The sequence below is a fragment of the Cololabis saira genome, chromosome 8 (genome assembly GCF_033807715.1).
Source record: "Cololabis saira isolate AMF1-May2022 chromosome 8, fColSai1.1, whole genome shotgun sequence".
NCBI lineage: Eukaryota > Metazoa > Chordata > Actinopteri > Beloniformes > Belonidae > Cololabis > Cololabis saira.
The window spans coordinates 11,113,375-11,133,649 of NC_084594.1; the positions used below are offsets into that span (position 1 = coordinate 11,113,375).

The following is a 20,275-nucleotide window of genomic DNA, read 5'->3' on the forward strand; positions in this document are numbered from 1 at the left end:
ATGTAAAACGAAAAACGGTCAGATCATGTATTTTTTTTCTCTATAATAAAAGACAAAATGACGGATAGTCGCAGTCTTTTATTTTAATCGAAATTGAAGTGACAGGCAGTGCAAAAGACGGTCCAACAATGTCACAATACAAGGCAAGTTTGTATGTGTCAGTGTTTGCATCAGAGGATTCATTCTCAGCCCGCTCAGCATCGGATTGGGCTGTTTTGATCTAGATTTGTATTTGGAAAAAAAATAAAAAAATCCTTGGAAAATAGATACAGCATGCATCCTTTCCGCAGCGCAACCTGGCATGCGCAAATAACCCGAACGTTGCCAGATTTTCCGCTGTAGGGATGCATCTGTCCAGAAGGCCTGATGCGCATGCAGGCAACATCTGCACGCTTAGAGAAAAAAAAAAAAGTCTGGGGTTGGGGTTGATATTCCTAATCTGGTTAAAAAGGACTAATGTCTGTATTTTATTCAAATACTCAAAAAAATATAAGGCAGATAAACCGGAATCAATACTTTGTCATCCACCTACAGAAAGACATCGCTGTGGAAGTGAAACATGAAGTAGAAAATGTTTCACAGCAGTCTAGGCCAAATTTCCTCCCAAATCCACATCACTTGCCGAATATTGTCGTGGAGGGCCCCCTGGCGGACAAGAGAGGTAACTGCACCCGGTACAATATAGGTTCTCACGATATCACCAATCCATACAGAGCTTTTAAACTTAATTTAACATGTTTTTAACTCTTACAGACTCACTCACAGGAAAAATATATTTATGGTTAGATTTATTGCATTCACACAAAAAAAAAAAAAAACTTAATTCTCACAAACCAGCTACATTGACTCCAGTGGTTTTGTAGCACCCTCTGTTGACCACACATCAGTAATGTCTTACATTTTGAAACTGTACTGAAACTTGATAAATCATTAGTTATTTGTGCAAAGTTTAGGTTTGCCAAGTTTACGATAATGAATAAAACATGATAAAATATAACCATATAACATATTGTGGTCAACACCAAAGGGATACAAGTCATGAAAATTAATTTATTTGCTATTTCAAGTAAAGGCATTTCACAATAAAGTCCTTACAATGTTCACAATTATACAACAGTGAAATATTTACAGGCAACAGAATTTGAACGGTAAGAGAACCAACTCAAAATGATAAGACCAAAAGACAACATAACATTCACGACAATATGGCTCACAGAAAAAGAAAAGAAAAAAAAACTGGTATTTTTATAGTCAGAAATAAAAGCAGGATCTCAGAAACCGGCATGTTGATAAATGTGCTCCAAAGCATAAAACTACTGGCATTCTGAAGGACTGATGCATTAAGAGCACTCACTGGGTGGGCTCTCCGTTATTTAGAGTCGTGGGCTTCTTGGAGGAACACTGGAGGACCCAGGGGTGGGACAGGACGCCCTGGATGGGAAGTCTCTGCATGGGATTGTGCTTGAGCAACCGGGCAACCAAATCCTTTGCTTGAGCACTGATGGGGGGATTTGCAGGGTAAGTGTACTCCACCTGGGGAAAAAAAATAATAATATTGATGAGACAAGTTGTAGTGCCACAGCCAAACTACAAAATCTTACTGCAGATCTCAACTGTTATTATAATAGGAGGTCAGAAAATGACAGAAGAGAAGGAAAAGAAGCAACCTCAAATTACCATTTTCAATATTCCTAAATTGGTTAAATTATTACGGTAGCTCAAGATAGTGTTGCCAACTTGTCTAATAAGATCGGAAAAATCAGTGTTTTAACAGAACTAACGTAAATTTAACAGGCAGGACCTGAGGCTTATAAAGCATCTTCCTGAAACTGATGACAAAATTATAAACAAACAAAAAAATATAAAATGTCAGAGCCTCTCTCTCTCACATAGAGCACGCAGCATTTAGCCGCTTTCCAAATCCCAATGCCAAAAATAAACTCCAGTACTCAAGATTCAGCCAAGAGACACAGACAGTTGAACAGTGGTAAAATAGAGAGCAAGGAGAACGTTTCAACTAATTATTTTCTCAATTGTCAGAGATTGTGAGATCAGACACATACAGGACTGTCTCAGAAAATTAGAATATTGTGATAAAGTTCTTTATTTTCTGTAATGCAATTAAAAAAACTAAGATGTCATACATGCTGGATTCATTACAAATCAACTGAAATATTGCAAGCCTTTTATTATTTTAATATTTCTGATTATGGCTTACAGTTTAAGATTAAGATTCCCAGAATATTCTAATTTTTTTAGATAGGATATTTGAGTTTTCTTAAGCTGTAAGCCATGATCAGCAATATTAAAATAATATAAGGCTTGCAATATTTCAGTTGATTTGTAATGAATCCAGAATGTATGACATTTTTGTTTTTGTAATTGCATTACAAAAAAAATCACAATATTCTAATTTTCTGAGACAGTCCTGTACAATCCAAGAGCTTGGAGCACAAAAGACAAAATCAGGACGGTAAGGAATTCAATAAATCCAGGAATTTCATGCCATGTTTCTATTCCAATTGAGTGGCATACCCTTGAAATCCTGTGGTAAGTCTCATCATGTGTTTTTGCTTCAAATGGAGGTTTTCCAACCAAGAACTCGTAGCAAAGGACACCCAGACTCCACAGATCCACTTTTTCATCATGCGTTTTCCCCTCAATCATCTCGGGAGGCAGGTAGTCCAGGGTTCCACACAGAGTTGACCTCCTGTAGGGAATTGACACAATATAGGTCAAGTATAACGCACTATCATGTCAGCAGACTGAAGTCAAACAAAAGAACTGTGGGGGCTAGATTAGGGATACGAACATACCTGGAAGAGGGAGTGTGAACAGACCACCCAAAGTCAGCAATCTTTAGCTCCCCATTGGCTCCCAGTAGCAGGTTTTCTGGTTTAATGTCTCTGTGAATCACCTTCTTGGTGTGGCAATAGTTGAGGGCGTCTGCCAGCTCCATGATGTACTAGCACCGGACATGAAGCACAAAGCATTTCTCTTTTCAATGTTCAATCTTGTCAGAGTTTTTAAACATTCAAGTACTTCAAGAAAGAACACTACAAGCTGAACTTTTATTTCTTCTTTTTTTTTTGTGGAGATCCCATTCACTTCTAATACTCAAACTCAAAATTCTTTCAGAATATGACATTAATATTCATCAGATATGTGTGTTTTTATACAAACGTGTGTTTTTGCCTTTTTCTTTACCACTATCGTTTAGTAATTTTTTCAAATATAATTCTCAAATACATTCATATAATATTAAATGTTAATCATCTTCATCTTCCTTTTTATAAAACTAAACACAGCCAGTTTTCCCTCAGATATCGTGGTGTTACAGATATGGAACTCCAAATCTCACATTATCAAAAGCTGTGCTTCTCTAGAGATTTTTAAAAGAAATTTATCATCTCATTTAATTCACATTTAAAAATTGTCACAAGTTTTCTTTGTTGATTTTTTTTTGTGGATTATTTTTTGTGTTGATGATCTGTAACTATGTAGTCTAACCTTCTTAGTTTTTTGTTTTCGTCTTGTTGTGTTTTTTTGTAATTACTGTTTTACTTCCTAAATTGAGGGGAGGTTCCGCTGCATAAGCCTGTTGGCTTTTTGACCTCTCCTGTCACATTTGTTTTACTTTTTTGATTGTAAGTGTTACTTTTATTGTGTGCAAACTAATAAAAATTAAAAAAATTTAAATTAATATATTGGAATTGTTTAAACTGTTCATTTATTGTTAAAGTTGGAGATGGGGTTCCACTTACGGTGGCACTTCTATCTTCAGGAAAACATCCACAGCGCTGCAGCTCACTGAAGAGCTCTCCTTTGGGCGCAAACTCAAGGATGAGATACACACGAGAAGTATCATGAAAGTACCCATAGAGGCGCAGGATATTAGGATGCCTGTGGAGCACGAATGCAGAGGATTATTGTACAAACAATTTTAAACAGAGCAAAACCTTATAAGATAAGAAGACACCTATTAAACAATGGCTAACAAGCTTCTCACAGAAGAAAAGATGAGGCTATAGATATACCCAAAGTAAAAAGGTTTTAGGCATAACCTCATACCTGGTGCTGAAAAATAAGATCATTTGGGGCAATATATATGACAGTATCAACCCTTACATATTTCAGACATGGTTTAAGAAATGGGTTTGAACTACAAATGGATGAAAACAAGGAAAGCACAGATTTTCCTGACTTTGTTACTCTGCATAACACGGCACATTAGATCAGCCAAAGGGGACAAATAATGGTTAAAAATTACAGTTGGCGGCTATAAACAAATCATCTATTACACATCGGACTTGCATTGTGACCCATTCAAGTAGGGATGAGACTTGTACTGCATAAACATCAAACCAACATAATAATACAAGTTCACTTTCATTTGACAACTTACTTTGAGCAGTTTTAAAAAGAAATTACCGGTAGTTTATCAACCGTAACAAACTCAATCCGACCATTACTGTCAATGTACTGCACAATGCTTATATTACCCATCTTATGGTCAGCAGTGGCTGTTGTCATCTAACGTCAATGACTCAGTTAAGAGCTCAAAAAAAAAAAAATACATATCACAACTGTGCTATAGTTGCTGCAGTCTAATTAAAATAAACCTTAAATGTATGGGAGAAGAATAGACAGATGTTGAATTTACCTCTATCTCTATCAAGGGCAACAAAAATAACTACTGTCTGTGATTTTCTGCCAGTAAAAATGGACAAGGGTTTCTTTAGATGGGCGGGGAAGGGCCTCAACACAATAAATCAATTATTCGAAGGAATGACTCTCAGGGCTTTCTCACAACTTCAGGCAAAATATGGTATTGATTCTAAGGATTTATTTAGATATTTTCAAATTCGACATTATCTGACGACGCACAAAGAGTGGGAAAAAAATCAAAGAATTCCCTTCTAATTTTTAAAAATATGCGATTGAGATAGCGGAGAAAAAAATGAACACTAAAAACACTATCTTGTCTATACGGTAGGATTCGTATGGACACATCAGTAGATACGCTGGATGTGAAAGGTAAATGGGAATTGGAAGCTAATGCCATAATTGCTGCTGAGGAGTGGGAGAATTCTTGGGTACCCTGGCAGAAATGTTTAAGCAGCCCAACTTGGAGAGAATTTAGCTGGAAGTTGAAAATGAGATATTTTAAAACTCCTTTTGTGATATATGATAATAATTGTGCCCCCCTTTGTTGGAGGGGTTGTGGCATGATAGGAGACTTCTCTCACATTTTTTGGGATTGCCCTAAATTGCAAAAATTCTGGGAGATTGTGAAGCGACAGATAAGTGAGATTTTGAATTTAAACAGACCAATAGAACCACAGCAACTAATTTTGGGTACTGTTCTGTTAACAGATTTAGGGAAAAATTGCACGTCTTTGCTCAGGGCGCTTTTGTTAATTGCACATAAAATGATCAAAGTAAATTGGCTTAAGCCTCATCCACCCACACTGGACCAGTGGATCCAAAGACTTAAGGATGTAAACTGTGTGGAACACATAACGGCAAAGCTTCGACTCCAGATGGACTTGTATCTTACGAAATGGACACCTGTTAGAATGTATTTAGAGAAGTGAGAATATAGTCTCTGTGCAACTGGGCTAGTTGAATTTTCCTCTTTTTTTCCTTTCTTTAGTATTCTGAAATAAGTGGACTTATGAACAATATCCTTTCACCTCATGGCAATTTGATTGTCTATTTGATACAATGTCATTTTGATACCAAGCTGTGTATTTGTACCTGTCATACTGTGTGAGACTCAAGGAACTGGTTCTAATAAATGTTAAAAAAATAAAAATAAAAAATAAACCTGAAATAAATTCTCCCTTCATGCAGGCCACCATCTTAGTTTAAACATATTCAATCTGATGTTTATTCACTTGTAAGGTAAGAGTTTACAGTGAGTTCAATTTCAGAATACTTCCAGCCGATATAAACGGATACTATTTTAAACAGCATTTTACCTGAGGTGAGACTGGATCTCCACCTCTCTCCTCAGCTGGTGCTCCACTCCAGCTTTCTCGAGCTGCTTCTTGAACAGCACCTTCAGGGCCAAAATGAATTTGGTTTGTCGCTCTCTGGCCAGGTAGACATTGCCAAACTTGCCCTTCCCGAGGGGGCGGCCAATGTCAAAATTTTCCAAGCTCCATCGCTCCCTGTGTGAGAACAGCACGGCAATGTTACAGCAATCTTGAACTTAACCGCTTACAAATGGCTTTAAGAGTTGTATAAAGAAGTTGCACTCAACATACTTTGATGCAGATGCATCAGACTTGGCAGATTTGTCTAAGAAAAGAAAACAAGCTGTAAGTTTCAGTACTTAAAACAAACTATGGATTAATTTGAAGAGCTAAGAGGCATGCTTACTTGATGCCTTTTCTAACTTTGTGGATTCTGTTGGCTTTTCTGATTCAGGTTTCACGGTGGGAACTTGCATCCTTGGCTGGTTTTGCTGGGAAGCAGGTTTGGAAAGTGGTGCAGGTTTGGAAAGTGGTGCAGGTGTGACATTCTGAGTAATAGGGGGGGCATTCTGGTCTGCAGGATGCGTGGACTTGGCAACCAAAGAGACATGGGATACTGGTTTCTGATGGCTGACAGGCCGCTGAACACGCTGGGGTCCGTTTGACACACCAAGGACCCTCTGATGCTGAGTAGGTGTGACAACAGCCTTCTGAATAATTTGTGAAGACTGAGACACAGGAATCCGCTTTGGTCCATCCCCATTTGACTGGAAACAAAAAGGCATAACTGAAGTTAAAGCCATTTTACATAAATTGGAGGAAGCAATGATAAAATGTGCATGCTATGATTAAGTCACACTGTCACTATATCAATGATTTTGACTATTTTGTGTAGGAAAAAAGAATACTTGCAAATTACCATTTGCTGGGGCAATCTTTGCTCCCTTATTTAAAAATCTACAGATCCTTACTATTTATGACATCAACAGTTACCAAATATGCATTTTTCTTTACAAGATATTTTCCTCAGAAGGAAATGTTCCTGAGCACTTTAGGTCATACTTCGCTACAAACTCTCAATTTAATTCCTACTCAACACGGCAGGCCCTCGCCCTACATCCATCCGCCGAAATGTCTGGAATCTAGAAGCCAATTTTTGTTTAGGTTTAGAGGTGTCAAAGTCTGGAATAGTTGGTACCATATTGCAAACAATTGTAGGTCCCTATCCATTTTCAAAAGTCGCTCAAGAGAGCATTTAATTCAACAATGTAGTCAAGAAAGCTCTTGCTTTTCCCACTGTTAATGTTCTTTTGTACTTCATATTCTGTGTTGCCACTTGTTCAGCATAATATTCATATTTTCATGATCATGTGATCATAGGTCTACAGTAATTTTGTATTTTCATTCATGTTCTGCATGCAATTTTTATGATGTATTATTTATTTTTATTTTATGATTTTGTATCCTCATAACTTTATTGTTAAATGTTATTAGGTGGGGGCTCCTTATAAGCCTACTGGCTTGCTCGCTCCTCCCTGCACATTTTCTTTTAACTGCACTTATTTGTGTGTGTCTTATTTTTTATTGTATGTGCTAAATAAACTAAACTAAACTAATCTTAACCATGTCAGTTTTAAGTGTGCCAGAGTGGACTTTGTTTTGGTCCCTTCTTCACAAGCTGGGTAAATACAAATAATCTTACTTTGAAAAGGAGGAAAAACATATATTTCTGTTGTGGTGAGAGCATAACTTTTGTTTTAGCCACTACCCGTGGAAACATTTGTCAATGTACCAAAGTTATATAAACTTCTGAATTTAGTATATGTGGTTCTTTAAGATACTGTTGTTATTTCATATTTACAGAAGCAAAAAGCAGAACACGTCCACTGCAGTAGGCCTATACAGGACTGTCTCAGAAAATTAGAATATTGTGATAAAGTTCTTTATTTTCTGTAATGCAATTAAAAAAACAAAAATGTCATACATTCTGGATTCATTACAAATCAACTGAAATATTGCAAGCCTTTTATTATTTTAATATTGCTGATTATGGCTTACAGTTTAAGATTAAGATTCCCAGAATATTCAATTTTTTTTAGATAGGATATTTAAGTTTTCTTAAGCTGTAAGCCATGATCAGCAATATTAAAATAATAAAAGGCTTGCAATATTTCAGTTGATTTGTAATGAATCCAGAATGTATGACATTTTTGCATTACAGAAAATAAAGGACTTTATCACAATATTCTAATTTTCTGAGACAGTCCTGTAAAAAGCACCCCCACAACTGAAAGTTGTGACTAAAACTTTGCTGTAACATTGTAAATTACCTTTATTTCAGGCCTCTGAAGTTTCATACCCTTATTTCCTTTGAAGTTTCCTGAAGGATCCATATTCTGGGGAGGAAAAAAAGAGGAAAACAAAGAAAAACAGATATCCTGGTCAAACAAATCTGTTCATGTAAACCACTTTACTGTGTTGCTAAAGTCTGGTATTACTGCAATAGAATAGACAAACGCAGTCATTAATTGTCAGCTTATAAATTATAAGAATTTGGGCTGGTTTATGGTACTAATAGCTATTATACAGGGTTGCAACATTAAATCATCACACTTTTATGGTTGTTAAGGTTCGTAGACAATAGCTTATTAGCTTAGCAGCAACAGTACCGAAGTTACCATGGAATTATATTCACTTCTGTTTCTATAAGTTAAAACGTTAGTCATGAGATGACACTTACCTAAATATAGTATTGCACCGTCACCCAGAGTTCCAACTATCCTAATTTTACCAGGATTAAAGCAGCTCTCAGCTTGTGTTAGCAGCGTCGGCCGGTTACGAAAGCTGCATTTTCTGTTTAACTACATTCAAAACTAATATCGACGCGCTGCAGAGTGGTAATTTAAAAACAAAAAAACTTTACAATGAACGTTTTGATAGCTGGGGTGTCGTAAATACTAGTCACACAATCCCAACCACGTTACATAAATATACGAACTCTGACTTTAAACATGACTGAACGTGAAAACTGCCTGTTCGATTTCAAACGTCCTCCTGTGGTGAATCCAGGGCTCTGATTGGCTGAGAGAATGCTCCGCACTCAAACACGATTGGCTGGCTGAAAAGATCCGGCGGATGTAGAATTGCGTCATGTACAAAACCCTTTTATGACAAAAATCCACTAATATCTTAAAATACTTCACAGATGTTATACAGTCAAGACCCTTCTTGTAAAATACAAGATTAATGTTGATATACTCTGTTCCTTTTGTAGCAGTATGGAGGAAACCATAGCCTATGTCATTTATTTTGGGATTGTACCTACTCTCATGTCTTTTGGATTGATCTAAATAATTTCATAAAGAACAAAATTGACTATTCTTGTAAACTGAACATCCAACATGTTTTATTTGGTCTGTCACAAAATGAGGAAATAAGTTCAGATAAATTATATGTTATCAACCTTCTAATACTATTTGCTAAATTTCATATTCATTGTACCAAATTTGCACACCAACGCCCGAATTTTATAGTATTTAAAGCACTTTTTTCATCCTATTTAAAATCTTTGAAAGAAAGTATGAATCCAAAAGCCAGCAAAACTAGAAGACTGTGTGAAGAATACCACTTAATATAAATCTTGTATCTCGAGCTTCTTTATTTTTTTTATTTTTATTTTTTGTTTCTTTACTTTATTGTTTTTCATGGATATGTAAATTCGAAATGTGAAATATTCTATATTTGTGTATATACATTTTGTCCTACAGTGATGTAACATTTTCCTGTGCATATATTTCAATAAAAAACAAAAAATAAATAAATAAATAAAAAATCCACTAATATCTGACTCAGAACTCCTAGACAAGTATAGTATTCCTATACCACCAAAGGAATACGCTTTAGTTTTTGATGCTATACCTTCTGGTGTCATAATAATTCTTAGGAATTCATTTGAACTGACTTTACTGCCATTGGATCCTGCTGTTACTAGTGTTGGTCCTCTAAAAAGAGCAATAACAACCGTGATATACGTGCCTTCAAAGAGAAGTAGTCTCTGTTCCAAATGTAGTCTCTTACTGGAATAACTTCACTTCAGATCTGAACTGGAAGAAAATGTGGTGTTTGCCCTCTAAATATCTGATTATAAATAAGGATAAAGAAGTGACTCTGAAAATGATTCATCGTTTTTATCCTTGCAAGGTATTTCTACAAAGATACAAAAAGGAAATTGATGTGGTCTGCTCATTTTGTAAACTGTCTGCAGAAGACTTATGTCATTTATTTTGGTCTTGTCCCATCTCATGTATTTTTTGGCAAGATATCTGTTCACTAATTTCACAACATATTGACTCTGATTTCTCCCTTTCATATGAAAATGTATTGTTTGGATTCTTTTCTTACACCTCTAGCAAAGCAAATCAATTTTACATCATAAATTTAATTTTGTTACTTGCAAAATTTCATATTCACAAATCTAAATTCTCTGATCACATATCATGTTTCTATGAAAGAGTTTCTGGAAAAAAATTGAAGAATTTTTTGACGTAAAAACTAATAATGTAATTAAATTAGAAGCTAAAGATATCTTACTATATTATGAAAACCAAATTTACAAAATTCAACAACTGTTTAACTTAATAATAGGATCCTGTTCGTGGACTTCAGCTCTGCCTTTAACACGATCATCCCATCTCTGCTCCAGGACAAGCTCTCCCAGCTGAACGTGCTGACTCCACCTGCAGGTGGATCACCGACTTCCTGTCTGACAGGAAGCAGTGGGTGAAGCTGGGGAAACATGTCTCTGACCCTCGGACCATCAGCACCGGATCCCCTCAAGGCTGCGTTCTCTCCCCTCTACTCTTCTCCCTGTACACAAACAGCTGCACCTCCAGTCATCAGTCCATCAAGCTCCTGAAGTTTGCGGACGACACCACCCTCATTGGACTCATCTCTGATGGTGATGAGTCCGCCTACAGGTGGGAGGTGGACCAGCTGGTGACCTGGTGCGGTCATAACAACCTAGAGCTCAACGCTCTAAAGACAGTGGAGATGATAGTGGACTACAGGAGGAACGCAGCCCTGCCTGCCCCCCTCACCCTGTGTGACTCCCCAGCAGACACTGTGGAGTCCTACCGCTTCCTGGGGACCATCATATCCCAGGACCTCAAGTGGGAGCTGAACATCACCTCCCTCACCAAAAAAGCACAGCAGAAGATGTACTTCCTGCGGCAGCTGAAGAAATTCAACCTGCCAAAGACAATGATGGTGCAGTTTTACAGAGCCATCATTGAGTCCATCCTCACCTCCTCCATCACCGTCTGGTACGCTGCTGCCACTGTGAAAGACAGGAGCAGCTGCAGCGTATCATCCGCTCTGCAGAGAAGGTGATTGGCTGCAATCTTCCATCTCTCCAGGACCTGTGTGGCAGGTCGGGTGTTGCTCTGCTCCACCCCCTCCCACTCAATCAGCATCACAGGTGCTTGATTGTTCATTTGGCATCACCTGTTAAGTACTGCACTCCTGCAGGTTGCATCCTCTCCCTGGAAAGGACCTGTGTCGGCTTGCTCCAGTTGTTGGCGTGCTCTGTTAGCTTGGTCTTGGCATGATTGTGTGGTCATTCGCAAGGTAAGTGTAGGTGTGTCAACGTTGTGCCACGTGGTGGCACATTATGGTGTAACAACCACCGTGATTTTGTTCTCAGTGTTGGCCGTGTCAGTTGGGTTGCAGCTGGAGGAAGTGTGGTGTCCCCTCTCTGCTGTTTTGCAGACTGGGACTGGATCGTGAGCGTTAAAGCTCTCTTTATCGGTATGCATGCTCTTTTTATTCATCTCTGTTGGCTATAGTAGCCCTGTGCTAACAGCTTTTGCCCTCTGCTCTGTCCTGCTGTAGCTGTGGAATCTGCAGAAGTTTTATCTCCTCCTGCGCTCCTAGGATCCACTGCACAGCTTATTGCTGACCATCGCAGCCATCCAAGTCAAACCTCCGCGGCCTCCAGCCTTGGTGCAGCCGCTTGTTTTCACTCCGTTTTCACTCAGTTTTCACTCTGACTTCCTCGCCATTGTTTTAATTCTGGTTACGGCTCTCCACGCAGCATCGGACGGAAGCCCCACCGCAATTGTTGTGTTTCTTTGTTTGTTGGTTTATTTCTTTTTGTTTGTTTTTGGCTAATTATTCATTCGCTTTCTGGTTCCTCCTTGGGCCAGCTGTTTAGAGCATTTTTCTTTCTGTTTATTTATTTTCTTTTTTTTGAGTCACATCTGGTTATGTTTTAGTTTTTGGTTACATGTCTGATTTTGTTATTTAGCTATGGGTTGCCACCCATAGCTGAGTTAGTATTTAAGTATTTCTGTTTACCTTAAAACAATTTTGTATACTTTATGTTGGTCTGCATGTGGGTGTGAATGTTGTGAGAGTGTTTTAGAATAGGCTATTTTAAATATTTGTATAATCCAACCCTTGAGTGTCACTTCCCCTAATTTTGTTTCTTTTCCCCCTGGACAGGAGCTGGGTAGTGCGTGGCAGACTCCCTGGTGGTGGTCCCCATCTCACATCCCTTAAGTTGCTGTGGCACGTGGTGGTTTGGTTTGTAGTGTTGTGTGTTTTAAGTTTCTTTAATCTGTCCGCCTCCCTGAGTTTGGCCCTGCTCCCCTTTTTTTGTTTATTTTCCCCTTAAACTACTGGTTTTAGCAGACACTCGGGTTGAAAAGAACATGTTCATTTTAAACTATTGTTAAATAAAAGTAATTTATATATCTTTGGAAGTCCGTCTCATGTACTCTTTTAATTTAGTGTAACGAATCTGTGTGACCTCATAGTAGACCGAGTCGAGTTTATTTCCTGGGGTGCAATTCCCCAGGTGGCGTTGTTGGACAACTTCCTCCTCTGCACCACGTCTCGCCACAAATTGGCGTTGTTGGCAGGATACACTGTTGGAGGACAGAGACGTGACTTCCTTTTTTTTTTTTGTTTATTAGGGTGAAATTGTTTTTTTGGTGCGTGGCAGACGGAGTGAAGACGGAGCGGCAGCATCTTTCTCTTCTTTTCCTTTTTGCCAGTGGTAACACAGGTCTCCATTTTGAAAATAGTGGGTGTGGTCTCCGCGGTTTGCCATGGAGGAAGAACTTCAGGAGCTTAGGGAGCTGGTGGCACAGCTTAAAGCAGACAATGAGCAGCTGTCTCGAGCGAGGGATGCTTCTCAGGCCAGTTCCAGCAGAACGGATCCCGCTTCTGTCACTTCAGGTGCTCCTCCAGCTGCAAGTACTAGCGCCACGGCCACTGAACGGTTGGTTGTTATACCTAGAGATCGCAGGTGTCCCATGTTTAACGGCAGAACGGGTATAGGCATAGTTGAGTGGAAGGAAGAAGTACAGGCATGTACACGGGCACGCCACTTCTCTGTTCGTGATCGGGCCTTTTTCATTTTTGACCATCTAGAAGGGGAAGCCAGAGAGGAGATCAAATATCGCCCCCGTGTGGAGAGGGAAGACCCAGACAAGGTTTTAGCTATCTTGACTGAGCTTTTTGGCTGTGTTCAGTCATACGTAACACTGCAGCAATCTTTCTTCTCTCGAAAGCAGCAGGAAGGGGAGACGCTGTTGGAGTTCTCCCTGGCTCTGATGGCCCTGATGGAGCGTGTCAGACATTCTGCACCAGATGACTTGCCAAATGCTGAAATTTTTCTTCGCGACCAGTTCATAGAGCATGTGCTAGATGGTGCCCTTCGCAGGGAATTGAAGCAGTACGTTCGCCGCCATCCCACTGCTTCTTTGCTTGAGACACGTGGAGAGGCCATTAGATGGGAGAGGGAAGGGTCTCCAAGGGAGGCTAGGGAACGTAGCCACTCTCTCCCTTCGGCCTATGGTCTTCAGTATGGGGTCCAGGGTAGCTCTCGCCCCGCCCCACTTGTCTCACCCCATGATTCAGAGTTGAGTGAAGTGAAGATGCTCTTGAAGCGTCAGCAGGAACAGCTTGACCAGTTGACTCGGACCATGGCTTCGTTTCAGGCTCGTCCCTTTCCAGCACGGCCTCCTCGCAACGGTCCTGTGATCTGCCGACGGTGTCAACAGCCAGGTCACTATGCCAGTGATTGTGATGGGGAGCGGGTCCCCCCCATCCCCGTACTGGTTCTGCCACTGGTCGGTCTCTTACTGTGGCTGGGTCTTCGCGCTTTGCACCCCAGTCGGAAAACTGAAGCCCACTGAGCTGAGGAGCCAAAGCTCAGATGGGGAGGTTGGAGGCTCGCAACAAGACCTCATCGGTCGAATAATGGCGCCCTGCCCACATATCGATGTTCTGATGGGTGGGACCACTGTCTCGTGCTTGTTGGACAGCGGGTCCATGGTGTCCACGATTCCTGAAAGTTTCTTTGTTGAACATTTTGCACCATGGGGCCAAGAGCGCCTTCAGTCTTGTAATTGGCTACAGCTACGAGCAGCCAACGGTCTTTGTATTCCTTACATTGGCTATTTAGAGCTGGATGTCACTTTGTGTGGGAAGGTGGTCCCTGGTTGTGGGGTCTTAGTGGTAAAAGACCCTCCCGGTGCTGCATCTGTTGCCCCTGGGATTTTGGGGAGCAACATCATCCGTCGATGTTATCGGGAACTCTTCGAGGTCTACGGTCCTGCTCTTTTCGATGCTCCCTCAGTGGTTCAAGCTCCAGTGCCTGTCCTTGAAGCTTTACAACGGTGCCATCAGGCCACCACAGAACCCCAGAGGAACCTCAAGGGTTTCGCCAGGGTCCGCGGTAGATGGGCGGTACGCATACCTGGTGGGGTAATGAAGCTTGTGGCCGCCACTTGTCCAGAACAGCTGGTTGGTCAGGCTGTGCTGTTTGAACCAACAGAGTCCCGCCTACCTGCAGGGTTATTGGTGTCTCCTTGCCTTGTCCAAGTAATTCGTGGTACAGCTTATGTCCCAGTGGTCAATGTGGGAACGACTGATGTCCTCCTTTACCGACGCACTGGTATTGGTTCCTTGAGTAGGGCCCAGGTTGTCAGCTTACCTGCTGGTGTGACAGAGGTGAAGCCCACTACAGCTTCAATCTCATTGCAGGCAGCTTCTGGTGTGGCACCGGGCGGCGTCCAAGCCATGGACCTGTCTGCTTTGACAGAACAAGAACAGATGGGTGTACATGCTTTGTTGCAGAGGTATCAGTCAGTTTTCTCGAACCATGAAGGCGACTTGGGTTGTACTAACCTCATTTCGCACGAAATCCCCTTGCTTGACGAGGCTCCAGTGAGACAGCGGTACCGAAGAATCCCCCCCTCGGAGTATGAGGAGGTGAAGGCTCACATTGATCAGTTGCTCGAAGCCAAAGTGATCCGGGAAAGCAACAGCCCCTTTGCTTCTCCCATTGTCCTTGTCCGTAAAAAGGATCGTAGTCTCCGCATGTGCGTTGACTACCGCCTACTTAATAGAAAAACACGGAAGGACGCATTCCCTCTACCTCGCATTGAGGAGAGCCTTGATTCACTTGCCGGAGCTTGCTGGTTTACCACTCTTGACTTGGCGAGTGGCTATAATCAGGTCCCTGTTGCTGAGCAAGACAAGCCGAAGACCGCCTTTTGTACACCTTTCGGGCTCTTTGAATGGAACAGGATGCCATTTGGCTTGTGCAATGCGCCAAGCACTTTTCAAAGGCTCATGCAGAGGATGTTTGGAGATCAACAGTGCCAGTCCCTGCTCTTGTACTTAGATGATATTGTTGTCTTTTCTTCTTCTGTTTCACAACACTTGCAGCGACTGGAAGTGGTCCTCAGTCGGCTGCAGAGAGAGGGTTTGAAGGTGAAACTTGAGAAATGTGCCTTTTTTCAAAAAGAGGTTCGCTACCTGGGGCATATCATCTCCAATCAAGGAGTTTCCACAGACCCTGCCAAGATTGAGGCTGTGGCGAAATGGCAGCGGCCCCGCCATGTGTCAGAGCTGCGCTCGTTCTTGGGGTTTGCTAGCTATTACAGGCGGTTTGTGGAGGGGTTCGCTAAGCTGGCGGGCCCTTTGCATCAGTTGGTGGCAAAACTCGCAGGTACCAAGTCAAAGCGAGGATCTGGGCAGGATCTGAGCTCTGCATGGACACCCCAGTGCGAGCAAAGTTTTGAAGCCTTAAAGGCAAAGTTGGTTTCAGCCCCAGTGTTGGCTTATGCCGATTTTTCACGTCCATTCATTTTGGAAACTGATGCAAGTTACAGTGGCCTTGGCGCCGTCCTTTCACAGGAGACTGATGATGGTATTCGACCGGTTGCTTACGCAAGTAGAGGGCTTCGACCCACAGAACGCAACATGGAAAATTACAGTTCGATGAAGCTGGAGTTCCTTGCACTTAAATGGGCAATGGGAGAGGAGTTCCGGGAGTATTTGTTGGGGCACAAATGTGTGGTTTTCACAGACAACAATCCGTTGAGCTACCTCAGTTCAGCTAAGTTGGGAGCCACAGAGCAGAGGTGGGCCTCCCAACTTGCTGTCTTTGATTTTGAGGTCGGGTATCGCTCCGGACGCATCAGCAGGAATGCTGATGCGCTCTCCCGCCAGTATTTATCGGGGTCTAGCTTGGCTGAACATGTCTTACCGGGCACTTCAGTTCCATCATTCTCTCAGCCAGCTGCAGTCTCCGCCCCAGTGGTACCTGCTGCCCAGGCGATGGTGTCTGTCTTCCGGAGTCATTCTCCAGCGGACCTTCGTTATTTGCAAGAGGTGGATCCTCTTTTGTGTGATCACGTTCTGCCCTTTTGGAAGAGGCGGGCTAAGCCTACTTTTGAAGAAAGGAAACAACTTCCCGCTTCTGCTTTGACGCTCCTAAAACAGTGGGACCGCTTGGTTGAACGGGAGGGCGTGCTGTACCGCCGGACCTTCCGTTCGGACGGAGGTGAAGAATGCTTCCAGCTTGTTTTACCTGCTGTCCTTAAAAAGGAGATCCTTACCCAGTTGCACCAAGACCATGGCCATCAGGGTATTGAGCGTACCACGGAATTGGTGCGGCAACGCTGTTACTGGCCAGGGATGTCCGTTGACATCAAACAGTGGGTCCAGACATGTGAGCGTTGCCAAGTTGCTAAAGATTCAGGGTCAGTGCCCCATAGTTTTATGGGCCATGTTCTGGCGTCTCGGCCGAACGAGATTGTCGCCATCGACTTCACGTTGTTGGAACCTTCACGGAACGGGTTGGAAAATGTCTTGGTAATGACCGATGTGTTCAGTAAATACACAGTGGCAATTCCAACACGAGATCAGCAGGCAGCGACTGTGGCTCGAGTCCTGCTGACCGAATGGTTTTTTCGGTTTGGTGTGCCAAATCGCATTCATTCCGATCAGGGTCGGAACTTTGAGAGTTCCCTGATCCAACAACTGTGCCGCTTGTACGAGGTTGATAAATCACGAACCACTCCCTACCATCCGGCCGGCAACGGGCAGTGTGAACGTTTTAACAGAACTCTCCATGACCTCTTGCGGACTCTACCAGTCTCCCGGAAGCGGGATTGGGTTTCTTGTCTCCCACAAGTATTGTTTTGTTATAACACTACGCCACATCAAAGTACAGGAGAGTCTCCTTTCTTTTTGATGTTCGGTCGGGAACCTAGGCTCCCTGTGGACTTCCTTTTGGGCCGAGTCCAGGATGCTGAGCCAGGGGAAGTACAGGACTGGATGACCGAACATCAGGCGAGGCTCAAGGTTGCATTTGAGAATGCTCGTGGTAGGCTGTTGGCGGCTGCAGGTCGACGAAAAGAGCGACACGACCAGCATGTTCGAGAGGCTCCTTTGCAGGTGGGCCAGCACGTCTACCTCCGAGATCTTGGTGTTAGGGGTCGACACAAGCTTCATGACAAATGGAGCTCCGTCCCCTACCAGGTGCTGAAAGCCCCACCCAGAGATGGGGCAGTTTACACCATTGCCCCTGTGGAAGAGTTGCATAGGGCTCGGCAGGTGCACCGAGACATGCTGAAGCCCCTGGTCGTGTCTGGTACCCATCTTCCTAGGGTGCCGCTTCCACCAGCTTTGGCAGCGCCTGCAGCCTCCCCAGGTTCACCTGAAGGTGGTGAACTATGGTTTTTGGTCCGTGACACTGTTTCACCCTCTGCCACCGAGGCGCCAGCCCATCCCTGTCGTACAGGGCCAGCTGTGATGACATCAAGTATTGAGCCTAATCCTGGCACCACTACAGAACCAGAACATCTTCGCTCTGTGTCCCTTCCCTCTACTGGTCAGTCCAGTCCTCCTCAGTCAGTCTTGCGTCGAACCGGCCGTTCCACCGCCGGTCAACACCCCAATGTTCATCGCCTTCCCCAGTCTGTTGGCACTAGGGGTAACGCAGTGCCTGAACCTTCACAGCCAGTGGTAAATTCGCAGTCTGTTCTGTTTAGGCCTTGGTCCTAGTTTGGTGTATTTCCAAGTGTAGTCCGTCGTCGGGGCGACGACGAAGAAAGCGGGGGTGGAATGTGGCAGGTCGGGTGTTGCTCTGCTCCACCCCCTCCCACTCAATCAGCATCACAGGTGCTTGATTGTTCATTTGGCATCACCTGTTAAGTACTGCACTCCTGCAGGTTGCATCCTCTCCCTGGAAAGGACCTGTGTCGGCTTGCTCCAGTTGTTGGCGTGCTCTGTTAGCTTGGTCTTGGCATGATTGTGTGGTCATTCGCAAGGTAAGTGTAGGTGTGTCAACGTTGTGCCACGTGGTGGCACATTATGGTGTAACAACCACCGTGATTTTGTTCTCAGTGTTGGCCGTGTCAGTTGGGTTGCAGCTGGAGGAAGTGTGGTGTCCCCTCTCTGCTGTTTTGCAGACTGGGACTGGATCGTGAGCGTTAAAGCTCTCTTTATCGGTATGCATGCTCTTTTTATTCATCTCTGTTGGCTATAGTAGCCCTGTGCTAACAGCTTTTGCCCTCTGCTCTGTCCTGCTGTAGCTGTGGAATCTGCAGAAGTTTTCTCTCCTCCTGCGCTCCTAGGATCCACTGCACAGCTTATTGCTGACCATCGCAGCCATCCAAGTCAAACCTCCGCGGCCTCCAGCCTTGGTGCAGCCGCTTCGTTTTCACTCCGTTTTCACTCAGTTTTCACTCTGACTTCCTCGCCATTGTTTTAATTCTGGTTACGGCTCTCCACGCAGCATCGGACGGAAGCCCCACCGCAATTGTTGTGTTTCTTTGTTTGTTGGTTTATTTCTTTTTGTTTGTTTTTGGCTAATTATTCATTCGCTTTCTGGTTCCTCCTTGGGCCAGCTGTTTAGAGCATTTTTCTTTCTGTTTATTTATTTTCTTTTTTTTGAGTCACATCTGGTTATGTTTAGTTTTTGGTTACATGTCTGATTTTGTTATTTAGCTATGGGTTGCCACCCATAGCTGAGTTAGTATTTAAGTATTTCTGTTTACCTTAAAACAATTTTGTATACTTTATGTTGGTCTGCATGTGGGTGTGAATGTTGTGAGAGTGTTTTAGAATAGGCTATTTTAAATATTTGTATAATCCAACCCTTGAGTGTCACTTCCCCTAATTTTGTTTCTTTTCCCCCTGGACAGGAGCTGGGTAGTGCGTGGCAGACTCCCTGGTGGTGGTCCCCATCTCACATCCCTTAAGTTGCTGTGGCACGTGGTGGTTTGGTTTGTAGTGTTGTGTGTTTTAAGTTTCTTTAATCTGTCCGCCTCCCTGAGTTTGGCCCTGCTCCCCTTTTTTTGTTTATTTTCCCCTTAAACTACTGGTTTTAGCAGACACTCGGGTTGAAAAGAACATGTTCATTTTAAACTATTGTTAAATAAAAGTAATTTATATATCTTTGGAAGTCCGTCTCATGTACTCTTTTAATTTAGTGTAACGAATCTGTGTGACCTCATAGTAGACCGAGTCGAGTTTATTTCCTGGGGTGCAATTCCCCAGGTGGCGTTGTTGGACAACTTCCTCCTCTGCACCACGTCTCGCCACACCTGCACGCCTCCAGGACCCTGAAGCGTGCAGGAAGGATTGCAGCAAATCCCCTCCCACCCCGGACACAAACTGTTTCAGACTCTTCCCTCTGGCAGGAGGCTGCGCTCCATCAGGACCAAAACCTCACGCCATTAAAAACAGTTTTTTCCCGTCTGCAGCTGGACTCATCAACAAGGCCCCGGTCCCCCCTCCCTCCCGTTTACCAAGGACTGCCCCCATCCCACTCTACGTTACATTAACGTAAAGATTCCAACCCTGTAACATTTGTACAGACTCACATCCGGCACTTTAAAAACCCCATATTGTACATTTCTGTTTATATTGTTCATTTCTGTTTATACATTTTATCTGTCATCTGTCATCCTACGTCACTTTTTCTAAAGACT

The 20,275-nt window shown here is 42.8% G+C and overlaps 1 protein-coding gene across 1 annotated transcript; it reads right to left on the bottom strand.

Moving 5' to 3' along the window:
* Nucleotides 1–63: 63 nt before the first annotated feature.
* On the bottom strand, nucleotides 64–9,023 carry aurka (aurora kinase A). Its single transcript, XM_061728408.1, has 9 exons — nucleotides 8,722–9,023; nucleotides 8,312–8,377; nucleotides 6,388–6,748; nucleotides 6,273–6,306; nucleotides 5,985–6,176; nucleotides 3,765–3,903; nucleotides 2,817–2,965; nucleotides 2,536–2,710; nucleotides 64–1,533 (listed from the first exon to the last, which is right to left on the bottom strand). Exons 2-9 carry the CDS (start codon nucleotides 8,372–8,374, stop codon nucleotides 1,351–1,353), a joined length of 1,296 nt encoding a protein of 431 aa, XP_061584392.1. The 5' UTR covers nucleotides 8,375–8,377; nucleotides 8,722–9,023; the 3' UTR covers nucleotides 64–1,350.
* Nucleotides 9,024–20,275: the final 11,252 nt, after the last annotated feature.

What these genes read in the sequence shown, in the direction of transcription:
- aurka (XM_061728408.1), bottom strand. Translation starts at nt 8,374, where the DNA reads ATGGATCCTTCAGGAAACTTCAAAGGAAATAAGGGTATGAAACTTCAG. An exon ending in AAAGTTAGAAAAGGCATCAA is followed by an intron (nt 6,307 to 6,387) that starts GTAAGCATGCCT and finishes TTCTTTTCTTAG; the next exon opens with ACAAATCTGCCAAGTCTGAT. An exon ending in GTTCACACTCCCTCTTCCAG is followed by an intron (nt 2,711 to 2,816) that starts GTATGTTCGTAT and finishes AATTCCCTACAG; the next exon opens with GAGGTCAACTCTGTGTGGAA.